A 22,851-nucleotide genomic window follows, 5' to 3' on the forward strand; every position below is an offset into this window, starting at 1 on the left:
AAGTTCTGAGCCCTTCTCTGGCATGACTCTGGGTCCAGTTACCCGACTAGCACCCACCCAGTTACACCCTGAATTGAGGTGTCAGCACTAGGATGAATCCTAGTTTATCTCGGAAGGGTGAGAGGAGGAAGAAGGAAGTCTCTTATTCAGCAATGAATAGCTGGATGAAATGGGTATCCTTCAGAAAACAAAACTGAAGGGAAGGAGGGGCCTGTTCTGGATTACCTTCTTCAAAAAGTCAGCTGGACAAAAACACGCAGGGGAAAAGGCTGTGTGTGTGTGTGTGTGTGTGTGTGTGTGTGTGTGTGTGTGTGTGTGTGGAGAGAGAGAGAAAGAGAGAGAGAGAGAGAGAGAGAGAGAGAGATATGGAGGATGAGAAGGCCTGGTTGCTCTAGAGAGCTAGGGAAGGAAATCAGTTGGAAGACAGCTTCCAGGTCACACATTTGCATGTATCACTGCCAAGTCCCCAGAGGCCAAAATGCCTGGGTCAGCGTGTCCACAACTGGATTTTCTTCTAACCCTGAAGTCCCAGGAAGAAACCCATCAGCTTGCACCTCTTTTCCACCATTTCAGACTCTACCATCTCACCTTCAGCCCTCATTTCCAATGTTCTTCTTGTTTAATATGTTGAGGGAGTGGGGGACAATGTGTAGGGATCTGCAAATAGGTAAAGTCGTAATGTAGAATGGAGGGGAGAGTTTGAGAAGTGGCCCAAACTCCCACGGACAGCTCTGCAGCTGAGGTGAAGCTTTCACCAACTAGGACTGGAATAGTGGGGTTCAAATAAAATAATTTACGTAAACTTGTTGATCCTAGCCTGGTCCCTTGAAACCAAATAAATATATTTGCTCTTTCTCCATGGTAGATATTGTCCTTGGGTGGGGGATGAGGATGGTGAGGGTGTGCGGGGAGGAGGAAGCAACTGGCATATTGAGCTTGTACTTGTTACTCCCCCGGAGCTTCACCACTACCACTTCTACCATCCCAGTCCAAGACTTTTCTCCTAAATGGACTACCTGCTTCTACTCTTGCCTCCTACAGTTTACTCTCCACACAGCAGCGAGAGCGATCTTTTTAAAAACATAAACTGTATCTCATCACTCTCCTGTTTAAAACTCTTCAAATGCCCTCCTCACACTTTAAGAGTACTTTAAATGCTTTACCATGGGTTTTTAGGCCCTAACAAGGCCTGCGCTCTGCCGACTGTATCTCCTACGGCCCACTCTGCTGCAGCCACACTGACCTGTTTCCAAGCTCATCAAGGCTTCTGGGCCTCAGGGCGTTTGTACCAGCTATTCTCTCGGCCTACAATACATTCAGTTCTTGTTACCTGTTCTGGAGGTCTTGACTGACCACCCACACTAAATTAGCCCGGCTCCATCACCCCATTTCATTTGCTTCCTAGCAAATGGTGATAACACTCAACCAGTCTCGTCCGTCATTTGTTTACTTGTTTATTGTTTTTTCCCCACAACACAAGGGCCTGCAAGGGAAGGCACTGTATCTGTCTGGTCTATCACTGAATGCCTCGTGCCAAGCACAGCCTGGCACATAGCAGACCTCTTGCATTGGTTGGATAAATGATCTTTTCAAACCCTAACAATCTAGTGAGGCATGGACAAAACGGTTCTGTCCAGCTCAGGATCAGAGTTCTGGTCAGTCTGAACAGGGACGTCCCCTTCCTTCCCCAGACACGTCGCCTTTTTTTCACCGGAAGCAGTTCCCCTTCTCCCACGACCTTTCTCGCACACTTCATCCACCTTTCCAGGGATGGCAGGGTGGACCTCCCGTCCCTTCCCAGCCTGGTGCTGCGGCCCTCGAAGTTTTCCCACGTTCTGGAAGCTCAAAGAAGCCACTCTTTTCCAAATATGGACCTTGCTGGGTGCCCGCAACCCCCTTCCAGAGCCCCCCATCAAGGACAGAGTGGCGGGCGTGGGGATGGGTCCCCGGGGGTGTGCCCACATCGTCTACACTAAAATGGGGCGGGCCCTCTAGCCCACCGAGATCAACAGGTCAGTGTCCTCAGTGGGCCTCAGCCCCTGGCTAGGGATCCCCCGGGGCCGCGTGGGGGCCAGGCAGGCGCCGGGCGTCAAGGGCAGTGAGGACACCCAGGCCCCAGGTCGGTATGGGCGAACTTCGCGCAGCAGAACCTTTCCTCGCCGAGGCTTCGTTTCCCAGCCGGGCGGCTTTGGAAGAGACACCCCACTTTAACCGTCCCTCCCGCTCGCCCCCGCCCCCTCCCGCCCGGTCTGGAGAGGCTCGGCTTCCTCGCCGCCGGAGGTCGGAGCAGCCGCCGCGCGCGCGTTCCGCACGGTTCAGGGGCTCTCCGGGCGCGGAGCCCGCAGCCATCGGCGGCCCCCGGCACGTCCGAGCGCCAGTGGGCGAGCCCCTGCGCGCTTCCTCCACCTGGGGAGGGCGGAGGGCGGAGGTGGAGGCAGGTTCAGGGCTTAGGCCTGGCGGGCCGGGCCGGGCGAGACGCGCCCCGCAGTAGCTGTACGGGGGGCCCGCGGCCCTCTCGGGACCTCACCAGCGACCCGTAGCTCTGACACGCGCCCGTCTCAGCCCACGGGAAGGACGGGTCCGGCCTGAGGCCTGGGGCGGCGGCTACCATGGAGATCAGCTCGGCCCAGGGCCTGTGCCAGGGGCCTGGGGGGCGGCCCTGACCGCCCTCCTCCCTGCTGGTGCTGGGTCGCGGACGTGCCCCCCGCGGCAGTCCGCCACCTCTGCCTCTCCGCCCTCCCCGGGCCGCGCTACTGCCTGGGCGCGGCGGCGGCGGCGGCGCCCTGTTGAATGGGCTGTGAGGGCCCGGGTTTGTAGCGCTGGCGAACGCGGCCTCCGGGGGCGCAAGGCAGCAGCAGCGGTGGCGACCAAACGGGTGTTGGAGTTGGCGGCGGCCATGGAGGGCCTGGCTGGCTATGTATACAAGGCGGCCAGCGAGGGCAAGGTGCTGACTCTAGCCGCCTTGCTCCTCAACCGGTCTGAAAGCGACATCCGCTATCTGCTCGGCTACGTCAGCCAGCAGGGAGGGCAGCGCTCTACGCCCCTTATCATCGCAGCCCGCAATGGCCACGCCAAGGTGGTGCGCTTGCTGTTAGAACATTACCGGGTGCAGACTCAGCAGACTGGCACCGTCCGCTTCGACGGGTAGGTACATCCCACCTCTGAATTCCTCTCCCATTCGCGCCGACCTACCACTTCCTGAGTCCTCCCCTCCCTCACTGTCTTCCTGCAGGTATCACTTATCCCTTTTTGTACCTCCTCCGGCCCCATTAATGCCCACCTCATCTTCCAGGGCTAACACTCGATCCTATGTTTCGCTGCTCATTCTTATCGGCCCCAACATTTTTTCCCTTTAGAGGTAAATAGCCACACCCTCTGTCTTGATGCTTAATAGTTATTCTTCTCTAGATAGCCTGTGAACAAGCAGTATGAAGGAGGTGGCCGCCTTTTCAGGTTTTACCTTTATTAGTACTGACGTTGTAACAGATCAGAAATTAACGAGGTCAGCGGTTAACACTGAAGACCTCTGATGAGTGACTTAGCCAACCAGTTTTTACTCCTTCAAGTTGGTGGTCTGATAAAACCCTCAGTGGTTTGCTGGGGCCTTAATGTCAAACTAAGCCCCTAGGACCAGCAGCAGCTCCAGTCTCTTGAGGGATTGTCACGCAGCCAGACATCCCCAGATAGGACTGACTCTCCCACATTGCTGGGGGTAGATAGAGTGGTTGCAAAAATGGCACTGGACTGGGTGTAGATGATACAATTGTTAAATTACATGTTATCCTGTGATATTGTGGGGAAGCTTGCTAACTTACTGTTTTTCGTGGTGGGGAGTTCAAAAATTCGTATTGTCATACTTAAAATTTGTCTTTTGGGTTTAATTGTACATTTTGGGGGGTGTGATAGTATTGAACACAGAATTGTCAGGTTTGACATTTTTTCTGTGCTGGGTGATTATACAGTGTTTTACAGATTACAGCTGCATAATGATTTTGCACCATCGATTGTTTTTGTTGACTTGTACTAGTACATAAGCTATGCTGATACTTTCTTTGGAGGTGGATGTGGTCCAGGTATAAAGATGCACAGCTCTAGTTTTGGTGATTGAAAACTGCTTGGTTAAAGCCTGATTAAAAAATCACTTCTTGAAGATGACTAGAGCATCGTTGAATTTTGATTGAGTCTTTTTCTTCTGTTTTAGATGAGAGGAAGTTATTTTAGAGTATTACATTTTAATGAAATGATAGCCCATGGGTTAATCTCCCCTAACACCTCTCTAGACATTAAGGGGATGTTTTTTTTCATGTTGACCAAAGATGGCCACCTGATTCTTGTTTGCTTCCCATACTGGCTTCAGTATCCTTTCTGTAGCTCCCTGCAGTCCCAAGGCCTTTCCTGTACCCAGAGGAGGAGGGAAGCAGAAAGACCCCTGAACTTCCAGCACCTTTCCAATTGTGTAGGCACATGCGGCCACTGATTCATGAATCTGCAAAAACAGCCCTTGGGAACAGCGCTGCTAATGAGCTGGTTAAGACCTGTTTGGATGATGGAAGTATACTGGAGAGAAAAGAGTTTTCGGAAGAATTTGGAAAGGCTTTGCTTTTACTGCTGTCTTTTTTAACCATCACAGAGAAAGATATTTTGAGGTGGCGGTTAAAAGAACCTGTAATGACTAGAAATTGAGCCTGTATAGTGGCTTACCCTGCCCACTAGTCTGCACTGGCCTGTGAAATTAAGGGATTCAGTGAGCAAACATTTGTTGAACACCTACTGGGTGCAAGGCTCAGTGGTGTTAATTGGGTAGGCAGAGATGAATAACATACTGTTCCCACTGTGGAGGAAGACAGTCTAGTGGGAGGGGGCGGAGAAATAGATATATGAGTGAGTAATTGCAGACATGCCACTTAGGTTTCTAGAAATCTTTGGAACTACTGAGGGACGCAGGAAGAAGTGCTTAGCTTTGCTTGGGGGAATCAGGGAAGGCTTCGCAGCCAGGCGATGTTGGAGCTGAGTCTTAAAAGGATCGTGGAAAGTGAAGAAGAGGGTCGGCAGCACGGTGCACTCGCAATGACCTGTATTTCAGTGCCACTGCAGGAGCACGGGCACGAGCCAGGGAAATTACGGCAGGGACTGCGGGAGATGGGGTAGAGGGGGAGGCCGGACTTCGACGGTCCTCGTAAAGTGTCAAGAGTGAGACTGGTGAGACCGAAGTTGCAGACATTTCTGTCATCTGTGATTTCGTCTGAACCTATCCCTTCTTGAATCTATCTTTTTGTTTATGGATCATTACAAGTATGAGTTTATTAGCTGCTATGTTAAAATAGTTTAATATTTATTTTATTTATTAAATGCCTGTGTGGTGGGCCTAGCCCTGTGCCACATTTTGTGAAGATATAGAAAAAATGTAAAGTTCCTACTATTGAGGAGCTTACTAATTAACAAAGGAGAATTGAAGTTCATAGCCACCTTTCTGCCCACTCATGACTCTGTGAGATTATTTTGCAGTTTTATCCCAGTCATTCTGGCATTTGAGAACTAGATAAAGAGTGTTATTGTAAATGTGATGATTTCACTTTGCATTCATTCCAGACATTGTGAAGATGTTAGCCTGAGTGAAATGTTCACAATATAAAGCTCACTCATCCCTCGGGGGCTGGCTTTTGAGGCACTTAGCCAACACCCCCATCTTCATTAATTTATTTATTGGCCTATTTTATTCTTATTTATTTTTTCCTTACCTGAGGATATGTTTTTATTGATTTGAGAGAGAGAGGAAGATGTAGGGGGAGAGGGAGGGAGGGAGGGAGGGAGAGAGAGAGAGAGGCAGAAATATTGGTGGGAGAGAGAAACATCAGTCATCTGCCTCCAGCACACGCCCCAACTGGGGACTAAACCTGCAACCTGACTGGGAATCCAGCCTGCCACCCCTTTGTGTCTGGGATGATGCTCCAACCAACTGAGCCACCCAGCCAGGGCTATGTTATTTTTTTTTAATTGAATTTATTGGGGTGACATTGGTTAATAAAATTATATAGGTTTCAGGAGTACAGTTCTATGATACATCATCTGTATATTGTATGGTGTGTTCACCCCCCCAAATCAAGTCTCCTTCTGTCTCCATTTATCCCCCTTTACCCTCTTCTACCTGCCCCTCACCCCTCTTTTGCTCTGGTAATCACTAGACTGTTGATACTGTTGTCTTTGTCTGTGAAGTTCCCCTCCCACCCTCGCCCCTCCCTTAATCCCTTCACCTTTTTTACCTGTGGTACATCTACAGAATGGAATACTGCTCAGCTGTTAAAAAACAAAACAAAACAAAACGGAAATCTTACTGTTTGCAGCAACATGGATGGACCTGGAGAATATTATGCTAAGTGAAATAAGCTAGTCAGAGAAAGACAAGTACCTATGATTTCACTTACATGTGTGGAATCTAATGAAGAAAGTAAGCCAACAAAATAGAAACAGACTTACAGAGACAGAGAAGACTGACAGCTATCAAGAGGAAGGGAGGCTGGGGGGCTAGATGAAAAAGGTGAAGAGATTGATCCAAAGCCCCGTTCTAGATCCCACTGGCACTTGAGACCCACGGCCGGGCGGGGACAGACTGGTTCTTCGTGCTTGCTAATGGAGGCCGGTGTTTCCTGACTTTTAGGAATGACTTCTGTGTACCATCTTCACAATTTTTTTTGCCAGATTGTTCACCACCTCTCCTGCTAGCTGCCTAATATTTAAAAAAGACTTACTTCTTAGCTTTATACCAAGCAACAGTATCTGTGTAATTATGGGTTTGATATGGATTGTGTTTTCTGTGTATGTGTGTGTGCGAGAGACATTAAAATACCATCACAATAGAAAAAGTGTGTGTTCCGCCTAAAAACTTCTATAATACCTTAGGAAACAAGTGGATTGATTAGTAATAGAGCTTCAGGGGGAAGGGACCACCCACCCAGATTAAGCTCCACAATGATACTTGAGACTTCTTGTTCATATTTTTAGAGTAACATTTGATATTATTTTACTTATGGCTTAATATGTGAAGGCTAAAATTGACGCAGATGAGTAGGAATGATAGAACCTTCAGTTGGAGAATGGGAAGATGTTAAGAATGTTATAGAAATGGAACAGAACAAACGTGATCATGGAATTTTTGTGCTGGCTTGAGTTCTCTGGGCCTCATGCTGTATGCCAGAATTTGTGGGAACCCCTATACCATATTGGTACTAGTAGAGGTTTTCCAGCATGGGTGGGAAGAAGAATAGGACCTCTGGGGATTCTGAGGCTTTTTGTTGAGTGCTCTTTTTTTTTGTAGTTCTTATCCAAGGATATATTTATTGATTTTAGAGCGAGGAGGGGGGGGGAGAGAGAGAGAGAGAGAGAGAGAGAAAGAGAAAGAGAGAAAGAGAAGGAGAAAAGGAAAGAAAAAAAAGGAAGGAAAGGGAGAAACACATTGACTGGTTGCCTCCTGTATGCGCCTGGAACGCCCTGACCAGAGATCAAACCTGCAACCTAGGTATGTGCCCTGACCTGGGATCAAACTTGCAGTCTTTTGGTGTATGGACATGCTCCCGTCAACTGAGTCACCTGGCCAGGGCAGCGCTCTTACTTTTAAAGTCAGTGCCACTACTAATACTTTTAATGAACATACAGGCAGAGGGAAGGCATGAGAGTTGCATCATCATTTGAATTCATTTAGAAAGTCATTGCTAGTATGTATTTCTAGGAACTATATTTGATCTAATGAATGATTTTAAGGACTTTGGTTAAAATAAAGTGCTGATTATTTACATTTAATGAATTTTTATTTCCATTTCAAATACTTGAACCAGACGTTTTGATTTCAAGTTGAACCAGAAAATAGTTGAGCTTAGTTTTGTGAACAGCAATGTTCTTATATTGGGAAGTGTTTCCATCATCTGATACATACATTTTGTTTAAAAAGGTGAATGAATATCAGGTCATAGTTTCTTGATTTTTTAAAGATGAAATAATAATAGAGTGTTTGCATTGCAATTTTGGACTGAGTGTAGAAAGATAGTTTTATATAGTGTTTCTCCTGTAGACACTAAGTAAATGTTGCATTGATTTTATTAAATTTTTATTTTGTTTGAGGCAGCATATGCTTATAATTTTAGCTGAATTTTATGAACAAAGGAATGTCAGCTGTTAGGATTATAATTCTCTTTAGTTTATTTAATATATTTGTTTAGATGTAGAAATTAAAAATTTGCTACAGCTAATGTTTCTGAAGGACTAGTCATTTTATAACACATTGCAGTGATTTTTTAAATCATGAACTATTTGAAGACTCGTAATTGCCTCAGTGAAAATGGGTACTGGAAACTTTTTAAAGGTGCCTGTCACAAAAAAGTGTGGAAAAATGGAAATTATTAGGCTGTACCAAGGAAAGTATTAAACTATTGCAAAAACCAAGTAAAGTATGTACTTGTAATTTAATTTTTACTCTCACGTCATTTTTTTGAAATTTGAAATCAGAAAATATTTTAATCAGTTTTTCTCTCTCTTAATCTTTATTTTTTTAATTTTAAAGTATTTTATTTATTTTTTTAGAGAGTGGGGAAGGGAGGGAGAGAAACATCAGTGTGTGGTTGCCTCTGTGAGATTCATCCGTGTGGCTGCATGTGTCAGTAGTTTGTTTACTTTGTAGCAGTCCATTGTATGTAAATATGGCAGTTTATCCTGTTGATGGATATTTTCGTTATTTCTGATGTTTGTTATGAAGAAAGCTGCTGTGAACATTTCTGTAGAGGTTTTCTGGTGGGCATTTGCATTCTTTTCTCTTCAGTATATACCAAGTATGGAGTTGCTGGGCTATGGGATGGGTGTATGTTTAACTTTGATGGTTTTTGCCAACTTTCCCAAAGTGGTTGAACTAAATTACATTTCTACCAGCAGTTTTCACCAGCAATGATGGTTTGTGTTGCTCCATATCCTGGCCAACACTTAGTATCGTCATGTCAGTTCTTACTAATTTTAACTGTTCTGGTGGGTGTGTATTGGTAACTCCTGGTGTTAATTTGTATCCCCCATAATTATCTTGAACGTCTTTTCTTGTGTTTGTCATTTGATATCTTCTTTTGTGAAGTATTTTGTTCAGTCTTTTCACCCATTTTTAATTGGGTTGTTTGCCTTTTTCTCATTGATTTGTCAAATACATCTAATACAAATGTGTTCTCCCAGTAAGTGGATTCCTTGTTTTATCTCTTTACAATGGCTTCTGATGAGAAGTTCTTAATTTTAATGTAGACTAATGACTCAAATTTTTTCTTTTATGGTTATTATTATTTTTGCATATTGTTTAAGAATTTGTCATCAGCCTCGAGGTTATGAAGATAATAGTTGTTTTTTGAAACTTTTATTGTTTTGTTTTTCATATTACAGGTCTGTGCTACTTCTATAATTTTTGTGTATAGTGTGAGGTACAATAAGAGTCAAGGTGAATTTTTTCCCCGCATACAGGCATCTAGTTACTTTAGCACCATTTGTCAAAAATTGTACCTGAATTTCCCTGGAGCGTTTGTCATAAATCAAATAACCATGTGTGTGAATCTATTTCTGGAATTTTTGTTCGTCTGGTCTATCCTTGTGCTATGACACACTTTAAAAAAAAAAAGATTTTATTTACTTTCAGAGACAGGAGAAGGGAAGGAGAAAGAGAGGGAGAGAAACATCAGTGTATGAGAGATATCGATTGCCTCTCATAAGGCCCTCAACCAGGGACCTGGCCTGCAACCCACGTGTGTGCCCTGACTGGGAATTGAACCGGCAACCTTTCAGTTCACAGGCTGGTGCTCAGGCCACTGAGCCACCCAGGCAGGGTGACTATCTTTTTTTTTTTTTAAATATATTTATTGATTATGCTATTACAGTTGTCCCATTTCCCCACCCCCCACTCCACTCCCATCCTGCCTACCCGCTCCCTCCCACATCCCCCCCCTATAGTTCATGTCCATGGGTCATACTTGTAAGTTCTTTGGCTTCTACATTTCCTACACTATTCTTACCCTCCCCCTGTCTATTTTCCACCTATCATCTATGCTACTTATTCTCTGTACCTTTCCCCCCCTCTCCCCCTCCCACTCCCCTGTTGACAACCCTCCATGTGATCTCCATCTCTATGGTTCTGTTCCTGTTCTAGTTGTTTGCCTAGTTTGCTCTTGTTTTTGTTTTAGGTGTGGTTGTTAATAACTGTGAGTTTGCTGTCATTTTTACTGTTCCTATTTTTGATCTTCTTTTTCTTAGGTAACTCCCTTTAACATTTCATATAATAAGGGCTTGGTGATGATGAACTTCTTTAACTTGACCTTATCTGAGAAGCACTTTATCTTCCTTTCCATTCTAAATGATAGCTTTGCTGGATACAGTAATCTTGGATGTAGGTCCTTGCCTTTCATGACTTGGAATACTTCTTGCCAGCCCCTTCTTGCCTGTAAGGTCTCTTTGGAGAAATCAGCTGACAGTCTTATGGGAAGTCCTTTGTAGGTAACTGTGTCCTTTTCTCTTGCTGCTTCTAAGATTCTCTCCTTCTGCTTAATCTTGGGTAATGTAATTATGATGTGCCTTGGTGTGTTCCTCCTTGGGTCCAGCTTCTTTGGGACTCTCTGAGCTTCCTGGACTTCCTGGAAGTCTATTTCCTTTGCCAGATGAGGGAAGTTCTCCTTCGTTATTTGTTCAAATAAGTTTTCAATATTTTGTTCTTCCTCTTTTCCTTCTGGCTCCCCTATAATTCGGATGTTGGAACGTTTCAAGATGTCCTGGAGGTTCCTAAGCCTCTCCTCATTTTTCCTAGTTCTTGTTTCTTCATTCTTTTCTGGTTGGATGTTTCTTTCTTCCTTCTGGTCCACACCATTGATTTGAGTCCCAGTTTCCTTCCCATCACTATTGGTTCCCTGTACATTTTCCTTTGTTTCTCTTAGCATAGGCTTCATTTTTTCATCTGGTTTTTGAACAGATTCAACCAATTCTGTGATCATCTTGATAACCAGTGTTTTGAACTGTGCATCCGATAGGTTGGCTATCTCTTCCTTGCTTAGTTGTATTTTTTCTGGAGCTTTGAAGTGTTCTGTCCTTTGGGCCATTTTTTTTTTTTTTGTCTTGGCTTGTCTGTTACTTTAAGGGGTGGAGCCTTAGGTGTTCACAGGGGCGGGGTAACGCTGATAGCTGCGCAGTGACGCTGTATGTGGGGGAGGGGCCGAGAGGGAGCGATGGCGCCTGCTCTACTCTCCACTGGACCTCAATCTTTCACTCCGCTACCCACAATCAAACCGGGCCCCTCTGGTGCTGGTTCCCGAGTGGGTGGGCTTGTGCACGCCCTAGGCCCCTGTGGGTCTCTCCGACGACCTCTCCTGTGAGGCTGGGATTCTCTCCTGCTGCCGCCCCAACCCCCACAGGTGTTTTCAATCAGAGGTTTGAGGCTTTTATTTCCCCCGCGCTGAAGCCCTGAGTTGCGTGGTCTGCTTCGCTCCCCGCCGTTTGTCCGGCTTATCTGTGCGCGAATGTGGGGCCATGGGGTGCTACCCACCGCTCTGCCTGTCCCGTTCTCCGCCACTCTGAGTCCGGCCCTCTCGGCTTATCTGCATGAATGTGGGGCCGTAGGGTCTGCTAGTGGTCAGACTGTCTGCCCTGTTGGTCCCACACTCCGCCAGTCTCGGTCCCACCACAGCCACGCGAGTCCTCTCCACCCCGGCTGCCCGTCTCCGCCCCTCCTACTGGTCTGGATGAATGTTTATTTTTTATTTCCTTGGTGTCAGACTTCCTTGCCATTCGATTTTCTGTCAGTTCTGGTTGTGCGAGGAGGCGCAGTGTGTCTACCTATGCCGCCATCTTGGTTCTCTCCAGGGTGACTATCTTAATTACTATAGTTCTCCAATTTTATTTTTCTTTCAAGACTCTCCTGGCTGTGCTAAGTCCTTTGCATTTCTACACACACTGCAGAGTTGGTTCTCAGTTTCTGCACACGTGTGGGTGTCTGTGTTTGTGCACACAGTGTGCCTGCTTGAATTTCGATTTCGATCGCACAAATCTGTAGACCACTTTGGGGGAGAATTGACATCTTCACACTTTGGAGTCTTTCTAAACCATGAACGTGGAATATTTCTCCATTTATTTAGGTCTTCTTTAATTTCTCCCAGGAATGTTTGTAGTTTCAATTTGGAAATCTTACACATTGTTTGTTAGACTTGTTACTGGATATCAATTTTTCTGGTGTCTGGTATGCTTTTAAACAGAGAAAGAAACATTTTTGAACCTTGTGTATAATCGTGACAATAAAAATGTAATAAATGAATTTTAATTAAACTGAATTGCTTGCAAAAGGTACAGTTGGTAACCACTAAAACATATCATGGATGTAATATCTTATTTTCTTATTCTTTCTGTAGTTTAAAAAATTAATAGTTAAATAGCATTTAAAAAACAGTTTAAAAAGAGACTTTAGAAGGCTTCTAATTTTTTTTGAGGTTTCTCTCAGCATTCAAAATGCACAAATAGTAAGTGTGAAGTTAGGTTGAGGTTTTGTTTTTTCCCCTAAATATCCGCCCAGGTGGCTACTACCTAGATGATGATATAGGACATTTTCGGTAGCTTTAAGCCTCTTCCCAGTCAACCCTACATCCTCTCCCATAGGTAACTCCATAGGTAACTGTTACTGAGAAGGCTTTGCTTACAGACATTTTGTGTCATTACTTGAAACTGAAGAAGTAAACTGATTTTGAATGATTATAAAGTGGGTTTTTTATTTTCAGCAGAAATAATAGGTGGTGTTGTCTGGGTGTTGTTAATTGGGTTTAAACTATGATAGTTATGTAGTTTTATATTTATATAGGGGGACTGTACTCTCTTTCACTTCATGGGAGGTGTAATTTGACCTCTGTTGTATGGTGAGAAACTGACCAATCAGGTGTTTAATAATAAATTGCTCTAGTGAATGTTGGCTTTTGATTGATCTTTTTCTTTAACATGTTCAAGTATGTATATTTATTTTAGTGCTTCTAGCACAGCAGATTTAAGTATCTCTGGCAAAAGTCTGTTTTTAGGATTGAGGGTCAGTAATAGATTGAAATGTTGGGAAACTGAGGTTGGGGAAAAATTGAAATGGAAAGGTGGGAAAGGTTGGCTTCCTAGCAAGGTAGTTTTATTTTTTAAATCTGCACCCAAGGATGTGTTTATTGCTTTTAGAGAGAGAGGTAGGGAGGGAGAGAAACAAACATCAGTGTGAGAGAGAAACATTGATTGGTTGCCTCCTATCCCGACTGGGGATCAAACCCACAACCTAGGTATGTGCCCTGACCCGGAATCAAACCCACAACCTTTTGGTGTATGGGACAACCTCTAACCAGCTGAACCACCCAGCCAGGGTGCAAGCTAATTTGACACAAGTAGTGAAAGTAGCACATATTAGATGCACTCAGTAGGTAAGTGGTGACTGTGAAGCTGCAAAGTCCAGTCATAGAGCAAAGGTCAGGGAAGATGCCTACTTGGTTTTCGGAAAGTATTAGTTGTTAACTGCTGTTAGTATTTTTTCCCCAATGGCTTCGTTGAGGAACATGCAAAGACACAGTATGGACGCACACATATACATATGTATTTTTTAAACTTTTAAATTGGAGTATAATGCATAGAGACAAATGCACTAATTAAAAGTGCATGTTTGTTTAACAAAGCCCCCTTTGTGCTTCCTGCCATTCACTGCCTCCCCCTAAAGGTAACCAGTGTCCTGATTTCTAATGCTGCAGGTAGACATGTAAATGCAGTAATATAATAGGTTCTGTGTTCTGTTGGCTCCTTGTGCTCAGCATCGTGTTTATGTGATCCATCCATATTGTTTTAGGAGTGGTGGTTGTTTCATCCTCTTTGCTGTAGTAAAGTATAATATTTGCTTAGCTTAGATAATCTTAGGGCAAAGTTATCTGCTTAAATACTTTTCTCCCTACAGCAGCTTCTAACACAATGTTACCGTAGGGATGGGGTCGCTTTCTTACCAACCTGCTGAGAGAAACTGGTACCTGGGGGACACTGGGAATGAGGAACATGCTGTGCTCTCAAGAGCCTGTGCACCAGTGTGGTGGTAAAGAAGTTACCTCCATACATTTCCTCTATCTGAAGTTTATTTACTTTTGCTAGTAAAAAGTTAGTGTTTTTAAAAAAAAGTTTATATACTTCAGTAATAATACTAATAGCTAATGTTTCCTGAGCTCATGCTAGGTACAAGTACTATGCAAAGTGCTGTAATTAAAATACCTGGTTTTATTTTCACCAAAAATAATGTTTTATTAATATTCCGTAGATTGAGGTTTGGGTCAGTACTAATGAGTACATTCTGTACATTTATGTTAGGGTACGTGGCCTCCACTTTCTAACTCTTTGTTCTTTTCATGAATAATAGGTATGTCATTGATGGTGCCACTGCTCTTTGGTGTGCAGCAGGGGCGGGACACTTTGAAGTCGTTAAGCTTCTAGTCAGTCATGGAGCCAACGTGAACCATACTACGGTAACTAACTCGACCCCTCTGCGGGCAGCGTGCTTCGATGGCAGGCTGGACATTGTGAAGTACTTGGTTGAAAATAATGCCAATATCAGCATTGCCAACAAGTATGACAACACATGCCTAATGATTGCAGCATACAAGGGACACACTGACGTGGTCAGATACCTCTTAGAGCAGCGTGCTGATCCCAACGCTAAAGCACACTGTGGGGCCACGGCGCTGCACTTCGCGGCTGAAGCGGGGCACATAGACATCGTGAAAGAGCTGATAAAGTGGCGTGCTGCCATAGTCGTGAACGGCCATGGGATGACACCGCTAAAAGTGGCTGCCGAGAGCTGTAAAGCTGATGTCGTCGAACTGTTGCTCTCTCACGCTGATTGTGACCGAAGAAGTCGGATTGAAGCTTTGGAACTCTTGGGTGCCTCCTTTGCAAATGACCGTGAGAACTATGACATCACGAAAACATACCACTATTTATATTTGGCCATGTTGGAAAGGTTTCAAGATCGTAATAACATTCTTGAGAAAGAGGTCCTCCCACCAATCCATGCTTATGGGAACAGAACTGAATGTAGAAATCCTCAGGAACTCGAGTCCATTCGGCAAGACAGAGATGCTCTTCATATGGAAGGCCTTATAGTTCGGGAACGGATTTTAGGTGCTGACAATATTGATGTTTCCCATCCTATCATTTATAGGGGAGCTGTGTATGCGGATAACATGGAATTCGAACAGTGTATCAAGTTGTGGCTTCACGCTCTGCACCTCAGACAGAAAGGTAACAGGAATACCCACAAAGATCTTCTTCGATTCGCTCAAGTTTTCTCACAGATGATACATTTGAATGAAACTGTGAAAGCGCCAGACATAGAATGTGTTTTGCGGTGCAGTGTTTTGGAAATAGAACAGAGTATGAACAGAGTAAGAAATATTTCCGATGCAGATGTCCACAGTGCTATGGACAATTACGAATGTAACCTGTACACCTTTCTGTATTTGGTGTGCATCTCCACCAAAACGCAGTGCAGTGAAGAAGATCAGTGCAAAATCAACAGGCAGATCTACAACCTGATCCACCTCGACCCCAGAACTCGGGAAGGCTTCACCTTGCTGCACCTAGCTGTCAATTCCAATACGCCAGTGGATGACTTCCACACCAATGACGTCTGCAGCTTTCCAAACGCACTTGTCACCAAGCTCCTGCTGGACTGCGGTGCTGAGGTGAATGCTGTGGACAACGAAGGGAACAGCGCCCTTCATATTATCGTCCAGTATAACAGGCCCATCAGTGACTTTTTGACCTTGCACTCTATCATCATTAGCCTAGTTGAAGCTGGCGCTCACACCGACATGACAAATAAACAGAATAAGACTCCGCTAGACAAAAGTACAACTGGGGTATCTGAAATACTCCTCAAAACTCAAATGAAGATGAGTCTCAAGTGCCTGGCTGCCCGAGCAGTTCGGGCTAACGACATTAACTACCAAGACCAGATCCCCAGAACTCTTGAAGAATTTGTTGGATTTCATTAAGTGACTGGATATGTAAAATTGTTTAATGTGGTGCTAAAAAGTAAAGAACTTTAATCACAGACAATAGAATTATGTGTTCATAAATTCTACTTTTCTTTCCACTACCCTTTCTCCCCACCCTTCCTTAGTTTTGTATTTGGTCTTCTTGCCTCATATGGTAATTGATTTCAAATACTTTAAACAAAGCCACATTGTTTAGGTGTAACTAATCTAAGGTATTTGAATATTGGTCGGTCACTTGACTATTTTTCTTCCTTTTTTTAAGGAACGAATATAAAGTGTTTTGTTTATGTAGCAACATTTATGATTTGAAGTTATGTTGAAAAAAAACTGCCTACAAAAGTGTTTCTGTTAAGCCTTTGTCAGCATGTTATCCTTGCAGCAGTTTTGAGGATTTCATGAAGAAAAACAACTAAAAATGAACATTAATAGTGTGATACCCAGGTGTTCCGCACGTGCCAAACTGCTGTAGGTAGTTTTCACTCCTCCAATAATGTGTGGAGTGATACAGCACATGATGACATCAGGAGGACTGAAAAATGCATAGCTGCGGATTAATTAAAAAATATGCTAATTTAATAATAGTATAAATTTATAAAGTTAAATCCATTGAAATTGTTGCATTATGCTGGGTGGTATATACCAAGTAGTAAAATCTTAAAATAACTTTTCAGAGGATACTGATGGACTATTTGCCTTTAGGCTTTGAATTCTAAAATTCTTTGAAGTCTCTGTTTTAATGTAGTGTATCTAAATTGTAGCAGTCTGCATTTGACTCAACTCACAAACATGTAAAAATTATGAATGCTGTGTTTTCTTATGAAACAAATTGTCACATATAGTTATACATTCTATCTTTTTTCTCTCTTTCCTCCTGTGTGGTATCTTAAAACTTAGAAACTACTTTCCCCGAGGGCATTATTTGTGCCTCCCTAATAAGGTGTGTATGACAGATGAAAGGAACCAGGATATTTTAAATTTTTTTCACTTTCTTTACTTAGTCTGTGTAAGAAGTAGAAAAATAATCACTAGTGTGGTATAGGAAATTAAATATTTTTGATGATGAAAATAATTTGCAATGCCACTTTGAAAGATAATTTCTGTCTGAGAGCTGCAAATTTTTCAATCATAAAATGTCACTTATCCCGACAGGCTGTACAGAGGTCTTTATGGTTTTGGTTTTTTTTTTTTTTTTTTTTGCTTTGTTTTAATGGCAACATTTTAAATGTAAGACTAAAAGAGTATTCTGTGATTATCTTTTTAAGCATCACAGAAATTCAAGTAAAGCGTACACACCTATTTTTATTGATGTTAAAAATGATAAAATTAGCTATATCTGTATTTTTCTCTCTAGTGCCAAACGAATGCCTTAGCTACTCATAGTGCATGGTACTGTAAGTAAAGACCTACAGCTTTCTTTTTTCGTTCATGAAAAGCATTATAATGATGTAGCAACATCAGATATAAACTTAAAACCTGTAAGGTTTCAATTAGCATTTTATGTATGGATACTGTTTTGTGACGTGTAAGAGAAGGGTTGCAGTTGGATCAGTATAAAACACAGTGACCAAGCCAAAATTAGCACCTAGGGCCTTAAATAAAATAGAGATACCCCACAACAGGTGATGCTTTGAAGGGTGGGAGGGAACGGAAGGGGGAACTTTAAAAACGTTTTCCCCCAAGAATGCAAGATATCTTACAGCTACTGTAGTTAGAGTTCGTGTGTCTTCTTGCTCCAGTTAGGAACGTTTTGATGGTGAATTCTGTCATGGTAATATAGTTCTGTTTTTCTAACCTGAGATTTTTACAAGGAAGGTTTTTTAGGATGGTTTAAAGGCAGGTATTTGAATGAACCCTAATTTGAAAATTACTGGCCTTGATCCTCCTGGTATGAGTTGAGGAAATACCGAACCTTGCTTTTGGCAACTCTAATGGACTGAAAGAAAATGCACGTCGTCAAGGTGAGTGAATCATGCCTTTCTGCAGCTCGGATCAGACCCTGCATTTTTCAGACTTCAGGGCCTGCTTATTTGACAGTCTGAGGAATGGCTATCATACTTGGTATTAAGTTGGTTTCACTAATAATGTATATGATTTTTATACACCCAAACTTAAAATATCCTATAAAATTGCATGTTTTAAAAACCACTCCATCCCTTTGGCTACCCAGGACCAACGCTATTTTAGATGTTGTTCATTTGTAAGGTGAGGAGAATGATTACATGCACTATTTGGACGTCAAAATCTAACGGCACAGTGTTCTTGAGAAGGGAGAACTGAGTGCCGGAGAAGGTCAAACTGCTGATCGAAATGCTGACAAAGTGGGAGAAAATTGGAAGACAGTGGAATAAACTATGAACTCTGCTAATGGTAACTGAGTTTTGTTTTGTTTGGTTTTTTTTGAACTATAGTAGAGAAGTACATTGTGCACTATATTGCTAAGGATCTGATTCTGTCTTGTAAAATAAATTCAAATATGTATTGTGAAACACCTGTATAAAACCATTTTTGAAACAAGTGATCTACATGCCTGTTTTTTTTATTTGTTTTTGGTAGAATTATTTAAAAATAGGTTCAGCCAAACCCTTCCCAAGCTTCAGTTTTGTTTTTAAATTTTCGTTTGAGGGTAATGAATAGGAAAGAAAGGTGACAGTTCTGCATCTCGCCTCTCCCAGAGCTCCAGGCTGCCTTCGTTCTCCAGCCACTTTTGTCATTTTATGTTTCTTATTGGTAGGATTGAGCTTTGGACTGTAAGTCTTCCTTGATAACATTACAAATTCAATCAAAACTTCTTTGTCTTACTCAGTAATTGTGAATGAGTGCCTGGGCCAACCATGTGAAACTTAGCTTGATTTTGTGCTTTTAATAGAGTTGCTAAAATTGAGTTCTTGAGTTTAGGTAACTATTTGACTTAAGGAACAGGCAGCAAATCCATTCCCTCAATTGAGAAAGAAGGGGGACGCTTTTGATGGAAGAACTCTGGCATGACATCACTTTTTCTGTCTACCCTGATTGCTCTAGCAGGCCCCAGCCCCACTACCGGGAGGTTCCTCGCTGTGGGAACTTCAAACAAACAAAGCGAGCGTTGGTTTTGCTTACTTCCGGGAAGGGTTTTATTTCCTGATATTAATCTTGATTAATAACTGGTAATCATGAGAAACTTAGGTGTGATAGCACTGTGTGAAGTAAAATATGATTTGGGGGCCGTGGATCCCTAAATAACTGCATCGGGCAAGTGATTCTGCAATTAAAACCCCATGGGAACAGCGCCCTGTCTCCAGTCTCCACGGCAGCTCCTTTGTGGACAGGACCATTTGGGGCAAAGCGTTTCTGGTTTTGGAATGGGGCAGGGTAAGGAGAGAGTTGCTGGACCTTGGATTACACTTTGCTGGTTTTAGAAGCAACCAGTGATTAAACTAGTGAGTAGATGGATAAAAGTATAAACGACTTGTTTTTATGGTAGATTTTCTGTAAAAATCATAAATGTTCCTTTTCAGGCTAGCCAGATGTACAACTGTACAGATGACGTTCTATTTTTCCTCACCGACTATGCTATAACATTAAAATGGGTTAAAGAAATTTAAACTCGCCTTTCGCTCTCTGACAAGTTAGTTATTACTAGCTCATAAGATTTTAAGCCGTGTGCTGCTGTGAAAATGCACAGCTGCGCTCTGGACACCCTCTCTGGAAAGTAGAAGCTCCTGATTACGAGGGGCGCCTTGCAGGGCTTTCTCGTACAGCTCTGGCAGATTTGCCCCCATCTCCAAATGGGCTGGGTTGGATCGCATCCCCACCCCAAATGTGGGATCTGAAATAAATACTACACTAGTAGTGTGATAGATATATTAATTTTTACAGCTGTCAAGTAAATGTGGTCTTTAGTCCTAGGTTTGTGGTGTGTTCATTTGTGTTAATGTGTAGGGAAGGGACATTATCTTGATGGTTATGGGGAGTGTATCTTGATGTGTGTGCAGGGGTGAGTATTGCTAAATCATTAACAGCTTTTCATTTAGGGGTGAGTCACGTGATGAATGGCCTAATCAGAAAAATGAAGGAGCGAAGATGCAAGCTTTGCCAAGTGATGAAGTGAACAAGGTTTTGTATGTTTTTTATCAGGCGTTGTAAAATTTGTGCATGGCTTTTTTTTCGTCGTTGTTGCTTAGTAACTGGTAGAGGAGAAAATGTGACAGGAAAAACCCCCTCAGCTTTGCTAACCAATCTTTCAAAGGTGCATAGTTGGGGAGGAAAATCTGACTGGCCTAACGTGGTGAAAGAACCCGTCCTTGACAATATTCACCCCATCCTGCAATCTTCCATGTAGAGGAACTAAATGGTTGTATTCTAGTAATTCACTGTGACTTATAACAAACCAGTGATGTTACCCTATTGTGCACTTTTGTCAAACCATCTGTGTGACTTTAATAAACTTAGTAAACTTGCTGACTGCACCAGAGATCTGTTAGTGATTTATATATTGCATGACATTTTCTGTTTGAGTTTGACATGTAGAATCATTTTTAATTTCATGGCAATTGACAGTCCTAATAGCTCAGCTAATTTGAAACTAACAAAATTGCTGTGTAAAAGGAAAAATGGTGTTTGTGTTCAGTAAATGTTTTAAAAAAACTACCTTGAAGTTTGTGTCTTTATTGTTCAGTGTGCCTTGGTTGGGACGAAGTTTTGTTGAATTGATTTGAAAAAAGGTTGTCAAGAGTTATAAATGTGCATGGGGAAAAAATTCAGAGAGTAAAGAAAACCTCAAATGGTAAAAAAGAAAGAAAGAAAGAAAAAAAATTCCCTTTCCATCTCTGTTTCCCATTTGGACTCTTCAGAATAACTAGTTTTTTGAGTAGCTTCCCAGAATTTTTCTGTGCATATATGTACTTGTTTTCATTAAAAGAAATGCAAATGGCTTTTACCTTTCCTCCACTATTCTGCATCTTGTCTTTTTAATTTTATATGTCTGATACATTTTTAAATTTTGGAATGTGTAGATTTAAAAAAAAAAAAAAGGTTTCATAGCAATTAATTCTACGGGTGGCCCTAAAATTTATTTAACCAGACTTTATTCTTGAACTTTTAGATTTCCAGTTTATTTATATTCCGAATAATGCTTCAGTAAACACCTAATATACCATACTCATAGAACAAGTTCATTACTAGCACTAGAACTTCTGGTTAGTTACTAGTTACAATCTTGATAGGAGTTATCAAATTGCCTTCTATCTCCCTGTACCCTTATTGACATCAGATATTACCTAATCATTTAGTTTTTGTCAAGATGATTGATGAAAAATAGTACTTCATGGTTTTGATCTGTGTCCCTGTATTATGAATGAAGTCAACACTTTCATATATATTTACTGACCTTTTATATTTCTTTGGTTTCGTCTTGGGTTGTGGTCTTTTTCTTGTTAGAAATTTTTTTGGAAATTTAAGGAAATTTTCTTTGACATGTCACAGTTTGTAGTTTGTGTTTTGACTTTAAATATAGTAGTTTTCATAGCAGAAGTTTACATTTTTATATTGCCAAATTTATCTTTTTTTAAAAAGGGATCTGAGTTTTGTATTTTGCTTATTGTAAGGTTGTCTCCATGCCAAGATCATAAATCTTTTAATCTAGGGTTCCTTCTAGTCATTTAATGGCTTCTTCCTCCTATTTCTTTCCTTTTCCTCCTCCTTGTCCTTAGATGGTTCACAAAGCTTGTTGGCAAGCTTAGACAAAATTGTCCTTTCTAAATTGCCAGTGCTTTGTAAGTTTGTTGTACTTAGTCCATCCCAAGGGCAGGGCTGGGGTTTGCTCCTGCCTCAACAAGTGGGAACAAATTGTTGGAAATTAGCACTTAACACGCTCCTACTGTGTGCCGGTACTATACCAGGGATGTGCAAACAAGAAAGAAGGTTCCTGTCCTTGGTAAGCTTGTTGTCCAGCTTAATGCTCCTATTTGAAATCTGATTTTCCACTTTTCCTCAAATTGTGATTTTAATTTCCCAAGTAAAATTTTATGATGTCACCTTTGACTCTGGCTTGGGCCACCTTCTGAAACATGTCTGAAAACAATTTGAGTTGCCACTTGTTTTTTTTTAAATATAGTACTACTTGTTTTAAAAAGGATGGGATGCCATTCCTTAATGGAGTTACCCTATCTTATCAGTCAACAAAGAACATGAAAGACTGATAAGATAGGGTAACTCCATTAAGGAATGGCATCCCATCCTTTTTAAAACAAGTATTTTTCCGCTCATACCCTGCTGTAAGCCTCATGAGTTTGCTAGGTACATTTCAGCCTATATCACAGTGCAAAGTTTCAGAGCCCAGCTGCCAGGCTAACTCTCTTCACGCCAGACCAGCGGAGCTCCTCTGTTCTGTTTCGGTTTCTGTTTTGGAACACGCTGTCCTACTTTAGTGCAATGTCAAAGCTAATGGAATAGACGGTGACACAGAAGCACTCTGCAGTTTTTAGTGTAGTCGATCAAGCTCGCCTGCCCTTGGAGGAGAGCCTAGTTGATGTTAATACTAATCTATGGATAATTTGGGGGATTTAAAAAAAAACAAGTAGTGCAAAGTAAAGGGCTGACATGAATTAGCTAAAAGTAAAAACAAAGCTAGTGTATCGTTGAGTGAAAACGGGATCATTCACCACGAAGGCACATCTGGTGGTGGAGAGACCTGGCCGCTTGTTTGGGGTGAGGGGTGGTTGCAGTGAGTCACTACGCCAGAAAAGGAGCATGAGCAAGCCAGCTGTTTCTGTTACAGGCTGCCGGGCATCTTGGTGCTTGAAGCCAGTGGGACTGACTCAAGTCTAGTGTC

General features: G+C 42.4%; 1 protein-coding gene across 1 annotated transcript; it reads left to right on the forward strand.

Annotated features, from left to right (window-relative positions):
• Window positions 1-2,245: 2,245 nt before the first annotated feature.
• On the forward strand, window positions 2,246-20,276 carry FEM1B (fem-1 homolog B). Its single transcript, XM_024568142.4, has 2 exons — window positions 2,246-3,144; window positions 14,405-20,276. Exons 1-2 carry the CDS (start codon window positions 2,897-2,899, stop codon window positions 16,038-16,040), a joined length of 1,884 nt encoding a protein of 627 aa, XP_024423910.1. The 5' UTR covers window positions 2,246-2,896; the 3' UTR covers window positions 16,041-20,276.
• The last annotated feature ends 2,575 nt before the right edge of the window (window positions 20,277-22,851 follow it).

The sequence above is a fragment of the Desmodus rotundus genome, chromosome 7, assembly GCF_022682495.2.
Source record: "Desmodus rotundus isolate HL8 chromosome 7, HLdesRot8A.1, whole genome shotgun sequence".
Classification (NCBI taxonomy): domain Eukaryota; kingdom Metazoa; phylum Chordata; class Mammalia; order Chiroptera; family Phyllostomidae; genus Desmodus; species Desmodus rotundus.